We start from the raw sequence: 23,760 nt of genomic DNA, 5'->3' as shown, positions 1-23,760 counted from the left end.
GGCATAAAACAGATATGCTGTTGGCAGGCCATATGAATACTATGTTAAAGTACATTGGCTGGACAATCGAGTGCTACATATGATTTAAAATCTGAGGCCAGAGGGATGGAACAAGCAGCATACAATTTTCGAGATATTTAAATGGTACTTTTAGCATAAATTGGTGACAGCATGAGGTGTTAGTAGATTACATGTAGCATAACATTGGAAGGACTTTGCAGTGGCACGTACAGGTTATGTAAAATGGGCATGTCAGTGAATTGGAAAGTGCCATTAAAAAAAAAGGCCCAGCATTGAAACTGCACATAACAGTTGCAAGCAGTTAGTGATACATCTTGAAAATAATAGGCAGGCCATTGGACTGGTTTATTTGAAACTTAAATGGCATATGTTACCTAAAGTGTCAGTCTTATTAACTGCTTCGTATTTGGGGTTATACACTAGAACTGTCCATAGACACAAGGCATGCATGTTACGCAGTTGTACATTGTAGTCTTGCATTGTTAGATAAGTTCAATCACGCCAAATGTCCACATCTAACTCTATCATCCTTTCTTGCAGCTCTTCTGTGGTGCATGTGCCCGGTGTGAATGATATTCAATCTCCTTCTTCTACTGGACAGAACCTTACTCAGATATCCCGACAGCTGAATCCCACCCAAGTGGCCTGGTCAGGAAGCCGCCCTCCATTTTCTGGACAGGTATAATTAAGATTTTCCCTGTTAGATGCACATCCCAATTGCTGTCGTGAGGCCCCCTGGGTGAATCCAGATGCACAAAAGTGCTGTGTGTGGGTCTACACACAATAGTCTGTCATGCTTCTCGTTGTCAGCCTCTGGACATAGGAGGATTGCTGGCGGTGTTAAGGTAAGTGGGAAGGATGGGGCAAGGGAAGTGGTGAAGGTGATGGAATAATGTGTGAGGAGATGGGAGTGTAGAACAGGAACCCCGCCCACTGGTCCCCCCGAAAATGGCAAGGGGGAGAGGAGCAAAATCCGAGAGTGACTTTACTGAGGTAAAGCCTTCCTCATCGTTGCTCTTTGGCAAGCGAAATATAGAAGGGGATCCACACACCCATATTGTTGATAGTGTTATAGATGTCAAACTGCTCAGTGACTGAGAATGTGCTCTTTCCCCATTAATGTGCTATTGCATACACGTCTCAGGATACAGCATGGGTGTTATATACTGTTGATGTTTGATGTACATCTTCAGATCCTCTATGGTTTACAGTGCATAATGGGGTGTAAGCATGATCAGAAGGTGGGTAGAAAATTGTGTATCCCAGCCATACTCTCAAAGCAGTCCAAGAGTATTAACAAGGCTTTTCTCTCAAATCTTGCCCCATCCATTCCAAACAAAGCACTGTTGTCAACTGTATCACCTGCTCTGCTAATTGTTCAGGCTGTTCGCTGCAGGACCTCTGAAGTATCTGGCATCTCACATCCTGCTCACTGAGGTTTAGGTGCACACTTCCAGCAATTGCTAGGATGTAGTTTCTTTTTTTGTAGATTTTTTGATGTGATAAATATATTTATTGTTGCAACCTTTTAAAGTATGAACCTTGTCCCAGAGCATGTTAGTATGCTTGCCATGGGTAGATATAAAGAGTAAGCCCATTTGATGCACTATATTATTATTTCTGAGATCCTCCTGTGATCCTTCTAAGAATCACAGGAGAGTGTCTGGAAAAGAGGTAAGGTAGTCTTCTGCATGATTTGCCTTTTAGATTGCTGAGGTCAAAGGCCTCTTTCCTACACATCTCTGATTGGAATTGTGCGGGGACCAGTTGTTGGGGAAGATTTCTCTTTTAGCAACTTTCCCTCCCATCATTTCTATGGATCCCCAATCATTTCCCTTTGTTTTTTGGACCTGTTCTGATTTTTCTTTTGTTTTAAGGGAACTCGAGCCTTCAGATTTCTTCCCTTGCCTTTTGTTAATTAGTTATGGGGAAACTGATCAGTCCTTGAGATTATCATTACTGGAAAACTGTTTCCCTATTATCCTTTACCTTTTTGTCACTTTTTAACATTGCACACAGCATCTTACAATGCAGTGCAATGGGAATACTTTTGTATCACCCTAGCCTTTGACACTTGGGATTTGTGGTTACTTTCAACTGTCCCAAAGATAAGTTGGTGGCAGCAGATATGTTTTCCATTTTACAATTGTTGTGTTATTTGTAGTGTGCACGTTCACGTTTACCGCCTATGGCTACTAAGCGTGGCTAGTGCACTACGATGGCCATGCCATGAGATATTCGCTTGTTCTCTGACCATATTGTAGTTAGGCCTTCTTCCTGCCTTGCAAGATCAGGAAATCCCATGTAGGGTCATGCACTAGCTGCTTTCGCGGGCTAGTGCTGCCTTTGCATGTGTGTGTGTGTGTGGCTCAGGAAGTGGGTTGGACTGTCTGGTCCCTAGCCACATCTGTGTTGCCAGAGAGTCTAGGTGTGGGGCATGAGTGAAACCAATAGGTGTCCCTGATTGAACAACTACTGGCTGTTTTAATGGTACATGTCCTTACCATTGGTTGGCTTGGGCTTGCTTCCAGGCTAGACTTCCTATAAGAGGACTTTTGTAGCCATTTCTTCAGATCAGTGTTGGGGCCAAGAATCCCTCTTAGAAGAACAGCCGACTGAAGAATTGAAGAAGGCTCCTGAAGAGGCCTGGCATCCCTTCCTGCGCCTGGCCCGGTTAAGCCCAGCCTGATCTGTGAGGGCCCTGTACAGTGATGAGGGCCTTTTATGGTGCTTCAACCGTTGGACTGGTGAGACCCTCCAGTCTCAATGTTTTCTCGAGGATCCAGCCTTCGTGAGCCTTTGCGAGTGTCCCTGGACCACCCGGTGGACTGTCAAGCTCTCCTGTGGGCTACCTCGCCAGAACCATTGCTGTTCCGTGTTTGCACCCGGAACTTTGGTGGTCGCCAGCTTGTGATACAAGTCGCCTTCCTGACGAATTTCAGTGTCCCAGTCTCCAGATATCTTGTCCTGGAAGGACTTCTGCAACTGCAAGGACGTCTGCCGTCTGTATGCGGTGGCCGTCGCTGGAACTCTCCTTTCCCCCAACCTGTGACGTTTCCTCAAGAGGGCTGCATTGGTGAATCTTGGATTTCTTCATCGCCAAATGTTGCACTCTGCTCCTGGACCCGACCAGAAGAATCCTTGCACCCGCAGTTCCTGGGCACCTCTCAGCAGAACCAACAGCAGAAAAGCAAACCTCCAGCGACCACCAGTCGACCCATCAAGTAATCTGGGAAAATCGCAATCGGGGGCGTAAGTAAAAGCAAATCATTGGTTGCCCCCTGTCCTACATAGGATAACATTGAGAACCAGTGTCTTGTATCCTGCCATTCCATTCCACTGCCTTTTGGTCGTCGAACCTGGGTAGTACTATCTGAAAGATAAGAACACATTTTACTCACCTGGTAACTTTGTTGCATCTCTTCTTCAATCACCAAGACAAGCAACTTACCTGCTACAGATACATTCTGGGCGAAGAATTATGGCTCCTGTGACATTTGGGCACAAGGCTCCATTCTTCTTAGGAATTGGACTGCTTAAGCGAGGGAAACCCGCTTGTGACCTGGTTCCGTCTCTACTGCATCACTTTACTTTTTTACTGTGCTGATTCAAGTCATTGAATGCATTTTAAGGACCTATGGTGAATTTATATGTTTGTTATTGAATATTGTGTGATAGTATCACCTGCTTGTTTCAGTTTTTAGTGTATGTTTAAGGCCTAGATCAAATATTTGTTTTTTTATACATTCCTATCTAAATTGAATTATTGTGTGCTTCACTGTGTGAACTCATTGTGGACCCCTGACCCCACTCTCACTCCCATTTGAATAACCTTGACTGCTCTTCACGTTTACCTTGATTGGGTTTTGGCTAATCTTTCAGAGTTCCCTGTTCACTATAACTAAGGTGGCCTTCTAAAATCTGTCCCCCAGACCAGATTCTCGAAATCCATCTTAACACCAGTCAAATGTGATGACTTGTAAGAAATGGAAATGGCAAGGACTCTTCATTAATAGCATTATTGTGGTGATTATTAATGCTGTACACCTATGAAGACAAATAACACATTTACTGTTGATGGGGAAGGGGTGATATTGAGAGGTCTACAACTGTGTGCTGGTATTTCAGGAGCACTAAAGGGTAGGATTAATAACCGTTAGTGTACAGTAACCCGTAAGTATTTCTTAGCAACATCTGTCAATGAAAGAAGAACATAATATTGGCTGTGGGGGATTGGTGTAGAATGAGATGATAGGATCTGCATGAATTCTATGTTTAATGGGGCATTGCACATTGGAATGTTCTGATGTACCCATCGGGTTAGTCTAGCACAGCAGTACTAAAATGATGCATTGGCAGGAAGAGATAGTATCCTAAGTCTGTACCAAATTTATGTATGTGCGTGTAGGTTTGCAACAGGCTCAGGCTCAAAAATATCAAAAGAAGTGCAAGACATGTGAACATTTAAAACAGATGACTCTTTACTGGTTTTTATACATGTGACATCTGGACTGTGACAATCGGTTTTCTCACTGAATGTGTTTTGTACAATAAACAGTTTCTTGATTCACTCTGGCCTTCACTCTGGTTCTCTGCATAAAGTCTTCAAGGTTTCCAATTGGGCAGCATTCAATGTAAGGTATAGTGTGACAATGTCCCGTTTTGCCCTTCAGGTGTGTGTAGGGTTGGTGGGGGTGTTACTGAGGGAGCTAGGTCCCACCACATGCTCCATTATAAAGTGCCTGGGGGGGTGGGGAGGATCACCCCACAAAGCCAAGGGCATGGAAGAGCGAGCCACCACATGTTTACTCACTACAGCTGCAAGCCCTCAGAAATAGCCAATGTGCAAGACACACACGAATGGTGCGGTTATGTGGATCTATGCAAAATGAATAGCGAGAGAATAAAAATGTCTGGTCCTTTAAATCGGTCTTTGTGTGAGGAGACATCAACCTCCGAGTTATCAGCCTGGTATCTCAAAATAATGTTGCTCTCATGGGCACTGCAACTCACAAGAATAAAAAAGCAGAGCACTGGCCAGCTCTGCTCAGACTCAACCTCTGCATCCATGTTCTAACATGCGAGTGTTGGTGTTTGGAGCTGCTGATTGAAAAGACAATGGAGGGATAGACGTACAGTGAGAGCTTGAAGGTGCGGGAAGAAGAAGATGATGTGTAGAGTGCTGAAGGGGCCAGAGAAAGAAAAGATTGAGAGCTAAGGTGCCAGGGGAAGAGGATGTTTGATAGCGCTGAAAGCATAGGAAGTGAAGGAGGGGATGGGAGAGTGGGAGGACAGAAGGTTGGAGAACATAAAACAGGAAGGTAGAGGACTTGGGTTGGAGGAGAACACCCAGTTGGAAAAGAGGAAACTGAGATTGAGTAGAGTATTACAAAGAAATGAATAGTACTCAGAGGGGGCAGGGCAGTGTCTTGGCTTTATGAGGAGGAAGAAGCTTGGGCAAGGAACTAAAAGTTTAGAGGAGAAGAATTAGAGTTGTGAGGACCTTGGAGGTGTAGGGCAAGCCACAGGCAGCCAGTAAAAAGAGGACCATCAAATGGTTCTGTGGTGGAAGGAGGGATGAGGTGGTAGTTGATTGGCGAGGAAGCTTGCCAACAGTTAGTCAAAGGGTCGGCATCCATGCCTAGAGAACCCAGGGAAGAGTGAGCATCTGTTCAAAGAGGAGGAGTGTAAGCTGAGCCTGGGTGGCAAGAGCAGGTGCCTGACCAAATACCACTGTAGAACATATCCAAGCACCTGAACACCAACGTAGCATCCCTCACATCTGGGAGTTTGTATGGTTTTCTTTTGCAACGTGACTGCTGGTTCCACCTCAATGATGCTAACCTCCTGTGTCCACAGGGATAACCCCATCTTAATCCAGGACGCTAACTACCTAAGCCAAATTTTCCCAAGAGACTCTGGTTGGCATTGGGGAAAGACCCCGAGAGACTTTGTGTAGAGTAAAAACGTTCTGTTTCTTTTGAAGGCTGGGTGATTCAAAGACCAGTTGAGTCTGAGGCTTCATTTTGGGAAGAGAGGTTTGCTGCTTGCTGTGTTTCTGGCTTTAACAAGCAAGAGGAAGAGACAGACTTGCCTCCTTCTTTAAACATGTATGTCCAGCATCTTCCCATACCAGGCAGGTGGCAAACTTGACCCGGAGGTCCTTTTCCCAAAGACTGTTAGGCTACCCAAAGTGTTCGCGGAGATCTACGGAGCGGTCATACAAACTCTGCCACCCATTGAGGGTGGAACAGGAGAGCTAGCCCTTCAATTATTAGTAGTCATCATTGATTGTATTCCTTATAAGGAAGTCCCTATTCTATCAGAATTGTGCATTGTCCAATTCCCTAAGAAGAACTTGTGTTAACAAAACCTATTTCGAATGGATTGTGTCCTCCAACGTATTCCACATCTTTGACATGTAATGTCCACAGCTGTGCTACTTCGGAAATGTTTTGGCAGAGGGTGTCCTGCGTCGATGGCGTTGGGTGGATGTCCCGCGAAGGCCTCCGTCGAGGGCGACGTCACCTGATGTTATAAATCGGACACACGGCGCCTGTATCCTCAGTTCTGTTTTTTCCGCAAACGGGTTTGCTTTGAGAAATTGGTGCGCCCCGTGTATTCTTCGTGAATATGTCTTCTTCATCTACCCCTCCAACTCCGCGGTCTGGCTTTAAGACTTGCCGGGACTGTAAATCTAAGATGTCGATTACAAACCTGCACCACGTTTGTTTGTGGTGTCTGGGCGAGAGTCATGACACCGATGACTGTTTGAAATGCCAGTCGCTGACTGCTAAGGGCTTGCGGGAGCATAAGGGGAAGTTACAGGTAGGTCTGGTTGCTAAACTGAAAATCTGCGAAAGGGGTGTCTACCGACGATTCGAGGGGTGACTCTCCTCATCGGAAGGAGTGCCGGGGATCTCGATCCCAAAGTAGGTCCCGCCACTCGTCCTCGTCTAGGCACTCCCGGAAGCGGCGTCAACGGTTGCCTTCCCCATCCTCGTCGGATGATGGTGCCGCAAGGAAAGTGGCTTGTCCCACTAAGTCCAGATGCTGGCAATTTTTCAATCCCAGGGCACAGTTCCGTCCGTGCCTTCGGAAGAACGCGGCAGAGAACGGTCTTGGTCTGATGCTCGCGCACCTTTGGGCTCGGGTTTTCAGCGCGATACTCATCGGGAACCGTCGAGGTCCCGTTCGGAGAAGGTTCAGGTTGCAGATGCAGGTCTCGGTCTTCATCCCCGGTGAAACCACTGACATCTGGTAAGGGCTCGAGGTCGGCATTGACTCCGTCGGTGCCGTGTCCGTCGGATATGGAGGTTGATGCTTTGCCTTCACACCAGCCCTCGGTGCTGATGTCGATGCCGAAGCCGTCGGCACCTTCGACGCCTTCGGGGCCTTTTGGCCGGAATTTGTTTCGGTGGATAATGCGATGGAGTATGTTCAGCTCTAAACGGGATGCGGAAGCTGACGCTACAATTCAAAGTGCACATAGATGGCATTTTAATTAAATATTAGCATTCAACCTGGGGGAACCGAGTGGTGGTCTACATGCATCTCTATGCTGGACTGCCCATGTGCCCAGTAGGAAGACCAGTACACACAAAGGTTGTACTTGCGTTTCATTGCAATATGCCACACAGAAAAAAACAGTACAATACAACCCAGCAATAATGGTCAGCTAATGATAAATTGACTCATTCGGGTATAAAATTGGCGAAAGTCAAACTTACATTATATTTGGCATTTACATTCTCAACGCAGGCTGTTACGCAGACTCCATAAACTGAACTCACATGTTCCTTAGTCCAGTTTTGGAATGGAGAACCTTATCATATCTTACGTTATTACACACCACCTTTAATTCAATTCCTTTCGGAATGGTCCCTTTCTCTCAAGGTCAAAAAACAATTGAACCTTATACTGTGTGTGATGCGTGGACTTCCTCAGCTCGCAAACAAAAATTCAAAGCTGGTGACCTTCATTCAGAATGAAGATACATTCTAGTTTGCAACATCTTGTCTCACCGCATCCATGAGAACTGGAATTGTGAAGCGGAGGCACAGGAGGAAAGATGTGGGGGCTGTCATTGCTCGCTGTTGGTGGCGCTGCTGAGGAACAGGGGGAACTTTGCAATGACAGAATGCGCCCTACTCCAAAATTGTAGTCGAGGGTACACAAAATGGAGTCAAAGTGTGTCTAGCAATAGCCCCACCTCTGCTTATGTCAGGTCCTCCTTCCCCATGGCAGTAGATTGGCAAAGGAGGCTTACACCGCGAGTGCAAGATCAGGATGCCACTTTCACGTATAATGTATGTTGGCTGGGGGCTCAACCGACCGACCCCTTCCTTACATTAGAAACGACCCCCAACACATGCCCCTATGAATATATTGGTCAGAGTGCTTCTATTTCTCACCAACAATGCACTTTGATGTGCTGTTTTGTTCACAGTCAGTACTTCTTGCGTGCCGAGTATCTTATGTAGCCTAGGTCTCATGCCTTTGTGGGACGAGTAGTTATTCAGCTATTTGGCCAACTGTATGGTAAGGCAACTGCCGAGCCCCAAAGTTTCTTCCACACTGTTATCCATCTGGCCCTCCCACGATCAGTGAAGGTCCCACAGTAGCTCGACGAAACTGTGAACTGTGAAAGCACAGCGTTACATTGTATGTCAATTGTAAAAATGGTACTAGTTGAAAAAAAATGGACAAAGAGGATACATTTTAAAAGACAAATTGGATGCTTAATTTGGACACTTCATAAAAACATTGTTGATCCAAAAAAAAAGATGGCAATCATTTGTACCGGGAAGTGAACTGATCCACGAGCTCTGCTTTAGGTGGACAGGGAACGTTGGCAATGTTTTGTGGCAATGTATGTGTACTCGGAACAAAATCATGCGCAATTCCGTGATTATGCATCTCCAAAACATTAATAATGAGATCTTTCACAAAATCTAATTCTATTTCCTCATATACTGGCTTTTTTGCTTCTTTTTGTAAAGGCCATAGTGTAGCGAAGCATCCCAAAGTTTTCTGCAGTCCTCGATAGTTCACGGCCTACATTCTCGTTATGAGCTAATACTGCTAGTAATGTCCTATATGTCATCCCTTCAATGCCGAAATGCAATCTCTTTGGCCTGTACTTTAGGCACATATTGTAGAACACCTCCAAATCTCCTGTGTGACAGAATTCTGTGAGTCCCTTCAGATCTCTTGATAGAGTTTTATCAAACACAATCTTCTCAAGGACTTTGTGTGGAGGTGAAGATGGAATCAACCACTTCTTCTTCCGTTCCTGCTCCGTTTTACCACAGGGTCATGTTCACATTGTTGGAAATGTTGGTTTTCTATCCAAGAGTGAACGTTGGAACAGTGGTGCATTAGTGACCGCCATTTTTCTAGTAGAATTTCCACAGCCCCACACATGTTTTGGAGCTCCACCAAAGATGGTTGCTTGAAAGACTGGGACCACTGTGAAATACTTTCAGAACCTTTTTTTTCCTGGCAGCTGAGATTTTTTTTATTGATGGATTTGGCAACGTGCCATACATCAAATTGATGCTGAATATTTGGAAACTGCTCTCCCATTGTCTTGGCTAATGAAACGTGTCTGTCTGTGGCCATGAGGTCGATTTGCATTCCCCTCGATTGTAGATCTTCCAGTGATTTTATAAAACCAAGTTTCTCCATGGCCATTGAGGATTTACATTCGGACACCTGCACGACCACCAAACTCACCATTTTCTTTACTTTCCATGTCCTGAAAGTGGTATGTGCAGTACTTTACTGAAAATCCGGGGCTGTCACACTGTCCATCGCCTGCTAGCCTGAACCGTTTTTCGGAGAATGTACTTTGAATAGACAATTGGTCAATTTTCCAAGCTTCACTAATGGCAGGGAATAGATATTGATGTTGCTATTTGTAGTACTGCATTTTAGAAATGAAATGGAGTCCCACAAATTGAGAGAAACTGGACAACTGAATTAAACTAGAGCCACTGAAAAGTAAAGCTGCTGCACACAGTAGATTGCCAGCTGGCAGTTTCCCCAGCATCGGTTGAGCGGACCATGAACATTTTTTATGGAACATTTCACAGGTGGCTTGTATTTTGAGGTTACTGCCTTGTGATAGACGAGTCACATTCACCAATGGCTTCCCACATATTGCCCCTCTCACTGAATGCACACCTTTCAGCATCATTATAATCTCCATCAAAGTGCTGTCGAACACTATGTATTTGGCCTGCTTTATTAGACTGTCATCCTGCATTAATGTTGTTTCTGACTGAACTGTGGTTGATATATCAGCCAAACTGGACATACTGTAGTCGAGATCTTTGTCTAGTTCCTCGGTCAATTGTATTGATGCTTCAGTCTATGTCATTTCAGCGTCTGTTACTTGAATTTGAATTGGAGAAATCATCAATGCGATTGATTTTTGGGTGGCCCTTTTTTGGCGGGTGTCGATTGTGTCATGTGGTCTGCAACTAATTCAAAAGCATCTTCAATACATTCAGTTTCATCTTCACCTGGTGGAGCAGTCGCATTGTAGCAATGGTCCAAAAACACTTTGCTGGCTTCGCCGGTCACATTGAAATTCATTTTCTGGCTATTGGGCAAAAGCATCCCGAGTTTGCTTATTGATTTGAACACGCTGCGCCTCAATTAATAGTTGGCCCATGGTGAAATCAGTTTGGCAAGCAGCATCTCTCATTACTATTGCTGTCTGTGTCTGCATAGTTCGTACACCATTGGGCAACTAGAAGACAGGTTGGAAAAAGATGTTCAATGTAAATCCAACATACAGTATTGGACAATTTACATTAAAAAAGCATGTTATGAAGGCGCCAGCACAAAACACTGTTTAACAATGAAATTGTTTGTAAATTACCTTATCTTTCTTGCTTTTCTTTGAAACCATCTTTACTGTAAAGTCAGCAACAGTAAGCTGGTCCACCAACTCGGATCCACGTGCCTCCTCTTCTATACCCTGATCTTGTTTACATCCCTAGAAAAGAGTATCCATTTAAAATAAGTCATTTGTATTAGAAATCAAATTATTCCTTTGCACACATGGCTTACACAGATAAACTCATACATCGTGTACGTAATTTAGTCAAAATATACATTTCAAATTTCACCTGATTGATGGCTAGTTGATCAAATGTGACTGTGCGAAGCACACTGTACGAAATGCTGCACTCAAGCAATTTGCAAAAACTGCTTGTTTCTAATATTGTCACTGTCTAATAGTATCAGATCTAGGACCCACTTTCTTTCATTCGAGGGAACTGTCAGTACGCATACCTCTGGCTCTGGATCAACTACGAGGAATGATGTAATTGTAGTTGAAGCTTCAGAATCTCCCTGTAACACAGTACTTGTATTAGTATGGATGAAAACATTGGAAATTTAACACACACAATGTGACAGAGACAATGGTACATATCGATAAAAATAACACAAATTAAACATTTTCTAAACTAACGACACGAAATGTAAATATGATGAGATTATCTCATTCGAGGGAACTGTCAGTTTGCATACATCGGGCTCTGGATCAACTACGAGAGATGATGTAATTGTAGTAGAAGCTTCAGCATCTCCCTGTAACACAGTACTTGTATTAGTATGGATGACATTTTTTTAATTGAACACACACAATGTGACACAGACATTGGTACATATCAATATCAAACCACGAATGAAACATTGTGTAAACAAATGACACAATGCGTAAATATGATCAGATTATCTCAAATTCCATGCATAAAACAATTCCGGAACTGAATAGCTAAGTAAGACTACCTGATACGCGCTCGAAGTGGTCGTTGACTCCATGCAACACATGTATGCTGAATCTTGCTCCTTCATATTCAGTGCATAGTCATGGAGTTGTAAAGGGAAAATTTGATTTGATTTAGAAATGCTAATCTTAAAAACTGGCATGTAAGGAGACAGATTATGAAAACATTATGCTTATTTCAAAAGACACTATAGCATAGTTATCTGTGCCCATACATCGTTTTCTATGATGCTCCTAAAACCAAGGACAGATGTTTAGCAAAATGGTCTTTATTTAAAAAGCAATACAATCTTGAAAATATGAAAAGTATTATAAGGGACATTTACACCTAAGACACCAATCTGTCCATTTAGTTACCTGTTCACTACCCCAAGGGCTACAGCTAAATCCGAACCGTGACCCAACTGAGGCGGCCTGTGAACGAATAGAGTCGGAATTGCTTTTGGGAGCAATTTACGAGTCAGTCTGAGTCGGTTCTTCTTTGTGTACATGGATGGGTCGTACATATTCGGGCTAAAGTGCAGGCTGTAGACGCAGAATCAATCACCCCTCATGTCCTGCAAGACTTCTTTGACTCTACTTTCAAGCTCTACCAGCGCAAATCCACAATATCTGACCAATTCTCATATTATATCTATAGTCTTTGGGAATACATGCATTGTAGTGCCTACTGTGATGCTGGAAATGCATTGGAGGGACAGGGCCTCCCTGTCCTTGTCCTGTAGTCCTTTTTCATTGTGTTCTGTATTATTTTCTGCCCAGGAGCCAATGTGGAACTTCTGGCAGTGCAGCTCTTCCTATTTTTGGTTTGGTGTACAGACCCATGGGATAGCCTTATGGCACCCGTGGGTGGAGGTACAACCCTGTGCCCCTAGTGTATGTTTTTGGGCACCTGCAGGGTATGGGCTGGTGGCAGGTCCATGCTGAATTTGACAGGTGCGCTGAGTATCCTCCATTTTGGGATACCCAGGCCCTGCCATTGGAATCAGTTGATTCCTGATAGAAAACAAGATGGTCCCTGCGGCCTCTTGCTTTCTATTCCCTGTTACCTTGTTTTCCCAAATTCCTGGGAAGCCCTTACTCTGTCCCTTCCCCCTGACTGGCTTTTGGGTGGAAGTTCCATATATGGTGTTGTTGTGAAGTCCAGTCCAGACTGGAGCCTTCCCAGTGACTGTATGTTGTGGGTACACCCTGGGGGTGGGACCTGGGTGAATGGAGTGTGTGACCAATATGCACTTCTTGTTGTGGCTGTCTGGTTTCTGGTATGAGAGACAAAGACTGAGACAGCCCTGCCTGAAACTGGCCTGAATGATTTGTGTAGTGTTGAATGGCTGGATACCTGTCCCAATCCACATTCCTTGTTGTGAGTGTCTGAGAGGGAGGAGGATGGCCTGAATGCACTGTGTGCCTGATTGGCTGACTGACTGCATGAATGCCCTTCTGTATGATTGGCTGCTGAGTGTGACCCAGCAGTGTGGATGAGAGACAGGATATTATATCTGGGGACATCTCACCACTAGAAATTGTTCAGAAGCTGTGTCTACACTTGAAGAGTAACTGGAACTGCTGATCCTCGACGCCCAGCTGGGAGAAGAAGACTTGCTGTTGCATTTTCTTCGACCCGATATGAAAGCTGCCGAATTCGTCGAAAACTGATCCGAGAGAGGACCTGGTAAGGCGCCCTCTTCCCGTGCTCCGAGGGACCATCGAGCACCGCTAATCTTAGCCGAAGCTCCCTGGAAGTCAGACCCTCGAAAGGCTTGCGACCAGAGATGGGGACCGCCGAGGAGATCGGAGTGAAGCACCCGGACTTCTACGCCGTCGAAGTCCATTGCCGTCGACCAGGGTTCTCAGATTTGTGTAACCGCTGGAGGCCCGTCGAAGTTGTTGCCCCAGAAGAGGGGACCGCTTGACGCCGTGCCGCCGACGACCGGAGCCGCCCGCTCCTTTGCCTAAGAACATTTGAATTGAAGGACTCCCTTGTCTGCACTGACGACTGCTTTATCCTGCCGGAGAGAGTCAAGGCCGCCGACGCACTGAGGAGAATCCACCGGTGGGTTTCCTGCCACCTGAAGGCCACAAAGACTTCAACGACTCGACGCCCTTGCTGAGCCACAGTTCTTCTGAAACTCTTTGCGGTCCAGAACTATCAAACGCTGAGGTGCCCCGCACACCTCATCCTTGCAGGACGTCGCCGACGAGCACCGCCTGGATCAACGCTGTGGTCTCGGCACCCTCGAACTTCTCATCAACGCCAAGTTCACCTTCTTCGATGCCTCTCGCCGATCCGTGACCCCTGCTTGAAAGGGGTTCACTCAAGAAGGATCCATTGACGCTTCTTCTAAGAACTCTGCTCCACCAGGTACATTGGGGGGGTAAAAACATTATAAGAGAGAATAAGACTATTGAGCAATATATGGACTGGGCTTGTGCTATATCTTTATTTTACAGGTTGCCCAGGTGGAGGGATCTTCACACAGAACTGTGTCTAGTGGTAGGGGCCAGAATTCTGCCTATTGTTTCAACCATCTTGCTTTCCTTCCTATTTCTATTGCTGGTTTCCTTGTTATTGATCTGTGTGACATTCCGACCGTATAGTTGATGCACTTTAATGAGATCTGATAATATTGGTGGTACCACTTTAGAATTGTATATATTTGCCATTGTTGACTTCTGAGTACAAAGTGAGTTATTGTGATAGTGTACATACCTTTGAATATTAATTATATAAAGACCTACAGTGTGTGGACATTCATTTGTGGGGGCTTGGGGACTACACTGTACTTAAGAACCAGCCTGCATCACCTCCTGAGAAGCTAGGCCTTGATTGCTCGACCACGTACCAATAATAGAGAATCTTGGCTGGGGTCCTCTGTGCCTCTCCTCTACCATATAGAGAGCAGAAGTACAGACACCCCCCTCCAGTCTTTACACCTTCAGATTTCTCATGGGTCTTAGAAGGGCAACTGAAAATCCACATGCAGGCATTGTTGGAAATTCTGCCAAAAAAAGTTCAACTTTATTTGAAAAATTCCTACGCATAAAATCGTGAGAAAGAAGCAATTATACCATACATTCTTCTATGCAAGCTATGGTTTGGTCACCGCAGCAAAACCAGTGTAGCGTGGTGGCTGAATTATAGGATAACTTTCATAAACAATTGATGTGACAAAAATCAGAACATGGTCATTGTCCCTTGAATGTACTATCGTACATCAAAAAGAAACATTCTTGTAGACACGGTCCGCGAAGGATGCAATTCGATCCCAATTGACACTGATGACAGTTGATATATATCGATAACATAACAAATTAAAATCAAGTCACTGGCAATGAGATGAATGAACATAACACTGCTCTGTACGTTCGTTCGAATTAGATAGAAATGTAGAGATCAAGGAGATATGATTAGGTGACCTGCCCTTACCTTGACCAACAAGCAGTTAAATTCAGCAAGCAGGGTAGTTAGTGGCAGGAGAACAGGGAGATGCTCACCGATAGCACGACGACGAGCTGAATCGCAGTGGTCACAGAAGTCCTCAGGTAGCACGTTCACGAGTTGACTTGCAGTGCTCAAAGATGTTTTCATGAAAGATATCAAGTGGTTTATAAAGAATTTGAAAAGAGGGTCTGTATGTGAAATAATGACGTGTATATGGTGTGGTCTTATGTGGATAGCAGGGGCGCGGCCTCCTTCAGGGGAGCCTGCCTGGAAACACGGGGTCTGAGGAGGGCATGTGAACATTGACCCCTGCGCGTAAGATACCTTTGAAGTGTACATGGTGTTTGGCACCTTGGCCGTTCCCACCCTGCCAGCCCCCTTGGGAGGGCACGGCCATAGGTGTGAACTGCCATTGATAGTGGAGGGGGGATGGATGAGCATGAGGCATGCAGACAAGGCCCGGAAAAACTGCTGAATGGAGACACACTTATGTGGATTGCAGGGGCACAACCTCCAGAAGAGGAGCCTGCCTGGAGACACTGGGTCTGAGGAGAGCATGTGAACATTGACCCCTGTGTGTAAAATACCTTTGAAGTGTACATGGTGTTTGGCATATTGGCTGTTCCCACCCCTGCCAGCCCCCTTTGGCAACGCACATCCACTGGTGCCAACTGCCTTTGATAATGGAGGGGGGATGGATGGGCAAGAGGCGTGCAGACACGGCCTGGAACACTGCTGAATGGAGACACACTTAAGTGGATTGCAGAGGCGCTGCCTGCTTCATGCAAGCCTGCCCGGAGACACTAGGTCTGGGGAGGCCATGTGTACAATGGCCCCTGTGCGGAAGATACATTTGAAGTGTACATGGTGTTTGGCACCTTGGCCGTTCCCACCCCTGCCAGCCCCCTTTGGCAGCGCACATCCACTGGTGCCAACTGCCTTTGATAATGGAGGAGGGATGGATGGGCATGAGGCATGTAGGAAAAGGCCGGAACACTGCTGAATGGAGACACTTGATTCACTGAAAAACTGAAACAACCATTGATAAAAGTTCTGTTGTGTTTTATTTTGTTTCTGATTTTGATGGCACAAATGTACTACACATTAAAAACGTCTGGTTGCAGCACAGTGTGGGAAAATCCCCTGTACTGACCGCTGTCACTGGGGAAAGTTTCTCTAATGGCACCAACGACACAGGCAGGTATTTCTCGTCAAACGCAGTGTCCAAGCCTCCCATGAAGGCACCATGTAAATGAACGATAGGTCACCGGCCTGCACCACCTGTGAAAGGGAAAGAAACAAACTGTTTTTAAATGACCAAGATAAGTGTATTAAACATTAGTTGCAAATGGCAATGTCAGGGAACTGAAGAGTTGAATCCTGCAGGAGTGAAGCTGGCCCACCTAGCCCCCAAAGCCTGCCTGCTCAACAATCCTTTTACAGAAAACTATTGGCCAGGCAAACCCAAGGGGAAAGGGGAATGGATAAACAAACAAACATAGGAACTCTTGCTTCAGGCACTTCTGTTTGTCTTCACAGGAATGTCTCTGGTATTTAGCAATAGAGAACCTAAAAATGAAAAGGCAATCTTTTTAATATTAAGCTAACTCTCAATATCTATTCTAAAAAACGTATTATTCTGTTCCCATTACCTGAAGCCTATGCTTAATAGCTAATAGGCTATTCCTTCTGTCTTTTTCTCATAAACAGGAGACTTCTGTAATTGTCTTTTCTTCACCCAACTTTAACTGTTATTCCAAGGGAGGACTTCTTATAAACTTCGTTTCTTCACTGACTTCTTATTCATTGCTATTAATATTGTTCTGGAAATAATACCCAAATAATTACTATATTATCTTTTCTGTTAACAACTTCCTCATATAAGAAATGTTTAATATGTAATACCTGGTGTGGGTCTTGCTGAAGATATTTTCACCATGAAGTCTGCAGAAATTTAATTTGTGAAATAATCATTCAATATCAAAAATCTGAAGAGTTTTTCAAGTCACATGTGCGAAGCGTGACGAAGATTCGAAATGTTCAGCAATCCAAAAGATAGCCGCGACACATACACGAAGAAAATCCCAAAATGGCCGCGACGTACGACGCTATTCCAAAATGGCCGCGACGTTCAAGCGACGCAGTAGGGTCCTTTTCTCTTAAGCGCGCGGTCAAAAAATAACAATACGCGCGGACAATAGCTACAGACTAGCGCTCGTAATATAAAAGATTAGTATTGTTATAAGGTATGTTAGCAATCAAACAACTAAGCAAAAAAAGTGAATACGCTCACAATTAATTGACTAATCCAAATTTTCTCGAGTAAGGTGTTAAACTGGAACTTAAAAAATAAAAATATATACATTAAACTGATCCAATAGTTCAGATAAAGTCCCAATAACAAAAATAAAGAGTTCTTTGGTTTTTTAAGAAACAACACTGAAAATTTTCAGAATTTCACTTAGCTTCGTCTTGAACTTGAAAAATCTGCCACTCAGCCAACCAAAGTTTCTTGGAATCTTCTTTCTTCTGTAGATCTTCTCTCACTATAACTAGGAACTACTAATTTAAATTCTGAGAGGGATTTATACTAAAAAATAAGTACTTTACTATATTGTAGTGAAAACTATAACTTTATTCACTGGAGAAAACTAAAGCATGACCTACTCTGGTGAAAACTTTAATGAAAGGCAGTTGATAATTATTGGAAACATTCTAAATGACATCACAATGATGCCTGCTATAAACTACACCAATCACTGCTGTGAAAGTGTTCCACCATCTTGGCTTGGGGAATTTTCATCTTTCTAAATGAAAGTTAGTTAAGGGGAAAAAAATAGAACAACTAAAAACAGGAATTGTTCAACTCTCTAAACAGAATCTTTTTAATATTTAAACCACCTTCCCTTTCCTACTTTCCTGAAATAATATTTACAACACTCTTTTCTCATAGGAATCTTGCCAATGTAAGGTACAGAATATGAAAACCTGACAGGCAATTCTTGTATCCAATGACATTGTTACCAGTACAAATGCTACCTAGACACTGTACAATATTGAACGACTATTATACAACTATTACTAGATAATTGCAAGACTAAATTCGTTTGGCATTGATAAATTGAAATTACGACAATATAGGAGACAACCATGAAATAGTAGTGGCCTAAGTGACATCACAACTAAAGTACACTTACTCCTTACTTGGATTCCGAGGGCAAACTGTTGCGCAAAGTTTGTGCATAAGCACCATCATAATACTCAACACGGACCGTGTGAGGCAGGCTGCCCTGAAGTCTGGCAGTTCGGTAACGCATTGGGTTCCATGTAATAATGTCGCCACAAAAATCTCGCCATGCAAAAATATCGCCGAAAAATGGCCGGCAACCCCCAAACTTTTTTTTTTTTGTTTGTTTGTTTTGCCCCTGTCCCCATATATATGGTCACCCATATAATATCGCTGCAACCTTTTCCCGGCGATATTATTTATGGCGACCATATATATGGGGATAATATTACCTGATACCACGCATTGCGGCCGTGTCTCGCCTTCGGATATGTAGGACAAGCATCCAGAGTTTTCTCGGCAGCAGCAGTTCTCCTCCTTGGTTGGCATTAGCGCGCACTGATTGCAGGTGCACCAGGTGGAAACCATGTCTGTGCGACTAGGCTCAGGCTCTTCATCTGTTGAATCGTCCTCCCAACTGTCGTCCGAAGCCCCATCGTTTCTGCATCTTTCTTTTTCGAGTAATTCCGCCTCGGAATACTCCGGCTCGTAAAGGTAGAGCTGTATTGTTGCCATTGTCAGGGAAATGAAAATAATATATAGCAATGGTACTGGTATCTGTTCGCACAGGCTACAAGCAATGAAGGTAGCTGACCAGAGCACAGAAACGAGGCACAGAATACACAAAAAAATACAGTGAGAGGAATGGAAAAGAGAATCTGATGTTGTCTGTTGTGAAGCGGTCTGTTTGTACTAATTCAGGAAAGAGGCGTCCTGCCATTTCCATGGTGACACGTCATTAGCTGAAGCGCAGAGAACGTTGGCACGAGACGTGCTGTGGCGTTGTAAAATGGGCAGTACGCGTCTAGTGATCTCAGGCTTAGGGGCGGGGGATATGATTTAGTGCCGCCAGGGCAGTCCTGCTTGGGCGTTGCGGCAGCATATCAGATTATCACAAAATGGCCGCACCCTGCTGCCTGATTTGGCATGTGTACAAAAGTGAAAACCCTACGGTAAGGTGCATAGGAAATGTTTGTACGATCGATCAACGTATGCTTAAAAACACATGCCCGAACTCTCGGGACAATAATATTTCTGAGCGCACTATTCATTTAAGGAAGAGCTGGAGAAAATCAAGTGGGGTAAAACTGGGAATTAAGAAAGTAAGGGCTTGAATTGGCAAAGGTGGTCATAAAAAGACAGTGAAGGGCCAGAGGTGTGAAGAATGAAAGACACCTGGGTAGAAACCTCAAAAGACTGGAAACAAAAAATGAGAGGCCTGGTGTGGCAAAGAAACAGAGGGGATGCCGATGGGGAACAGAGAGGGTGGAAAGGGAGGGGTCCAGATAGCTGAAGAATGAAAGGCAAGGGAAGAAACCTTGAAAGACTGGGAACAGAAAAAGGGATGCTTGGAGTGGCAAAATAACAGGGGGGGAAAACCGGATGTGGAACAGAGGGTGGAAAGGGAGGGGTCCAGAAGGGTGAAAGAGGACTGGAGAGTCAGGAGAGCCTAGAGCAGGGCAGTAAGTCTCTCCTCCTGTTACCAACCGCCTGACCTCTTACACCCAAGTCTCTGGACCCTTTCCTTGACTATAACATGGATGTGAGGATCAGAATACAGACTTTCCTTGAGATAAGGACATTTGATGCTGGACGGTGAGAAGTGGGGTACTGGATACTCAAAACCTAGTGACTTTAGTAATCCAGTGTAGGGTCCTGGAAGAACGTTCAATTAGATAGACCCACAAAACATTAGTTGAATTTCCATTTCCTTTAGGCACAGATCTTTTGGATACATCATTACCGATTTTGGAACATTTTTTTGCTTGCCTCCCCAGGATGTCTGACCCCATTCTATTTATGTTGGCCACACCTTGTTAGTATCCATAATAAATTGGGTTTAATCACATGTCCCGTGTGTTGTCTCTGATCCTTTGATCTTGGCGCCATCCTGACAATGTGCAATAGTTATGACAAGTATGATGCAATGGTAACATTTGGCTAAGTCAGGTGAAAAGGTGATCAGACATTGAGAGGGCAGAGAGGAGGGACTGGGCATGTGCTGGGAATCAAGAGATGGAGCAGGTGGAAGGCGTGACAAGAGTAAGTCAAGGTTGCACAATTCCGAGATAGATGGCAGTCTTTATAGGTGAATTATTTCTTGATCCAATAACAGTGGTCCAAGGTGTTAGTGAGATTAAAACTTTCACTGAACCCCCCCCCCCCCCACCCCCTTGTTTTTGTTTTCTGAGCTATGCCCTGCCATTGATCTGGGCAGATTATGTCCAACCATTTAACCTTTAATTTCTTTTTGATTTCACTTAACTCTACTGGCGGCGGAGTCCCTGTCTGGGGACTCTCCCTGTTGTCTAACATGTAGTGTACCTTCTTGTGAGAGTGTAGGGGTTCTTTTGTTGTTACTGAATTTCATTGTTGACTTCTCTATTTTTTTGCAGCAAATCCCAACTCAGACAAGCAAGTCCCAGTCTTCACCTTTCGGAATTGGAAGTAGCCACACATATACATCAGATCCGTCCTCCTACAGCCCCCTTTCCAGTCCAGCCACATCGTCTCCCAGTGGGAATTACTCCAGCATGGCCAATCGCAATGCAAGTTTTGGTATGTGTTATAATCCTCAGTTGAAACAGTATTAAGACCCTAATTGTGCCTGTCGACTGCTGTCCAATCATCAGTGTGTATAGACAAATGCCTCACCACACACAAACCACACACACCATTGCATTTTTATCAGTCTTCCTCTTCACAGTCCTCCCATAACGAAGAGAATCCTGTCCCAATAAAGTCTCTATTAACGGCGTTTTTTTTTTTTTTTTTAAAACCTTGCAAACATTGTTTATTAAGATAAAACAGAACAGGACATAAAGGATGTGCAATACAGGAAATGTTAACTCATGAATCTTAAAACTAAAATAACAATATGAGGATACAAAATTGCTAAAGAGCATATTTTGAATTCAGAAAAGGAAAATCTGCAATAAGAAATGCATGATAAGATATGTTTCTGATCAACTAAGATATCTATATTTCTGCACTGCAATAAAGAGAGACAATAAAAGTAAGCTGACTGAGTGAGAGAGCGATAGTGAGGAGGAAGAAGAGAAGGTAAAGTCAAAGAGGCAAAACGGGAGTATCCCAATACTAGTTAAACGTGGCACGAACGCTGTGTACCATAAAATGTGCTTATGAAGAGGGGGCCGATTATTTTCAAACTGAGAAGGTTTGAAATCCGAGACAAACTTGTTGAACAAAATATTTGTGGTTGTTTGTACAACATCTAATCATGGAGGTTTCGAAAGCGCCAGATACAAATCATATTTCTACCATATCCCTCTTTCGCGGAGCATTAGAAAGTTTTAGGGGATACACACATTTTCAAATGTAACTTATCCAGTCCCACCAAGCGTGGGAAGACAGATTTTCCATACATGTCTACACATAGTGTTTTTAAAGTAGGCTGAGTCAATATTTTCAATGAAAGTAAAGTAAAGTAAAGAATGGTGTAGTCCCGCTTTTCTTTATCTGATTTAAACCCTCTCATTCTGGGTATAAAATTGTACTCCTTTCTCTCTTCCCCCTCTCCAATGTTCCCAGTCTATTTATTTTTTTGTCTATCACAATGGTCTAGACATCATGTTACTCTTGCCCAGCAGATCAGGTGAATTAATCTTTCATTCATTTGAAATTGATTCTCAAGATAAAAGATCGGTCAGCTGCCTGTCCCGGCAAATTCTATGTATTGTACACAGCAGGTAACTGCTGAGGAGGGGTTTGTAAAATACCTTTGAGTTATTTGTTGAGTCATCACAACATAGAAGAAGTGGACACAGCTGAGCCTGTCTATTTTAGTGTGGATTGGCGCTGCCTTCACTGTAGTGTATTTTTTGTGCCTGACCTCAAGGTGGTGATGCTGGTATGAGATGCAATGAAGCAGCCACCCAAGGTGGCCCTTAATTACTGGATTGTGGCTAATAGATGGTGCTGCTTTTGACTGCAGAGGTGGAGCCATGCCCTCAAACCGGGATGCACCTGTGGGATCAGCATTTAAATTAAGAGCCTCAAAAAGTTGCTGAAATCCATATCAACTAGAAAATTGAAGTGACAGAAAAAGGGATGTGCTCTACAATTAACCTTTTCATAAGAGCAATTACATACGTGCCCTTACTCCTACATCCTGTCCCCTTATACTGATGGGAGTTTGTCCAATCGGGACAGGACCAGAGCCTTCCCCTTTAAATGTATTGCATGCACAGGCATGCCTGGTTGCGCCCGCCCATGCTGACTCTTCCCACTGGCCTCCATCAGACCTTTTTACCACTTGGCTGGACGTTCTACGCATCGCTCCAACTTTTTCATTTTTTGTCGCCTCAGCTACGCCTTCTAAAATACATTTTCGTTTGAATTCCTTATGCTATTGCACCTCTGGCTTCACCACCATACCTTTGTCGCATGCTAGTGGAAACAGGATTCACCTCCTGTGTCAGACAATTCCCGGCCTCAGACAAACGGTCTCTGTTTGTGGTGTATGGACACTGAACACGTCTTGAATGCTTATCCATTGCGTGCACATTGGCGTTCCCAACTGCTTCAACTACTTAGTAAGTGGAAGGATCTGTTTCGCGCTTCCCCACCATGTTCTCTGAAGGAGTTCATCGGAGGCCGACCTCCTAGGGCCTCGCGCTGAACTGAGAACCATTATTTCACAAGCTCCCCAGTCCAGCGACTCCTTCCCTGGGGCCACTGTGTGCGTGAGGGTTCCTCCTGCACCCTTCAAGTCCCACTGAGGGCAGCCCAAGGCTGTAACAGTCGACACTAGCTCTAGGGCCGAAGATTTTTCCGAGCCTTAAACCAGATTAAGTTCTGAAGGGACAAGTGTTACCAGCAACATCCTCACTGATGGTACATGGGTATCTCCCAGGCCTACGCTCGAGGCTCCCATTGTCTAAATATAATTTCAAAATGGCACCTGCATTAGTAAACACGCAGCACACCTAACTTTGCAAGAGGCCCCCTAATAAGGACTCCTACTTCTATTGGTGAGTAGTACCATAGTTATATGTACTCTCAATGGGTACTAATTACAATTTTGAGATAGCTGTAACGTAATATATAATGTAGCCAATAATCAATTACTATATTGCTTCTAAATTAAGAAAAGAACAATGGCAGCTGTCCAGCTAGGCCACTACACTCAGAATCTATTGGCTGACATTGAGGGAGAGTAGCCAGGTGCAGCCCTCGTATCAA

The 23,760-nt window shown here is 44.3% G+C and overlaps 1 protein-coding gene across 5 annotated transcripts in view; it reads left to right on the top strand.

Moving 5' to 3' along the window:
* The window catches only part of ARNT2 (aryl hydrocarbon receptor nuclear translocator 2), an 861,066-nt gene that overhangs the window by 756,506 nt on the left and 80,800 nt on the right, over positions 1-23,760 (top strand). For all 5 annotated transcript variants that reach the window (XM_069624174.1, XM_069624173.1, XM_069624172.1 and 2 more), the window contains 2 exons: positions 562-700; positions 20,952-21,114. In XM_069624174.1, coding sequence (XP_069480275.1) covers positions 562-700; positions 20,952-21,114 — 302 coding nt within the window. The remainder of the gene's footprint in view (positions 1-561; positions 701-20,951; positions 21,115-23,760) is intronic.

Source organism: Ambystoma mexicanum, chromosome 11 (genome assembly GCF_040938575.1).
Source record: "Ambystoma mexicanum isolate Mex_15411 chromosome 11, UKY_AmexF1_1, whole genome shotgun sequence".
Classification (NCBI taxonomy): domain Eukaryota; kingdom Metazoa; phylum Chordata; class Amphibia; order Caudata; family Ambystomatidae; genus Ambystoma; species Ambystoma mexicanum.
Note: the sequence above shows the minus strand (reverse complement) of the source record. Positions and strands in the feature narration are given on the sequence as shown.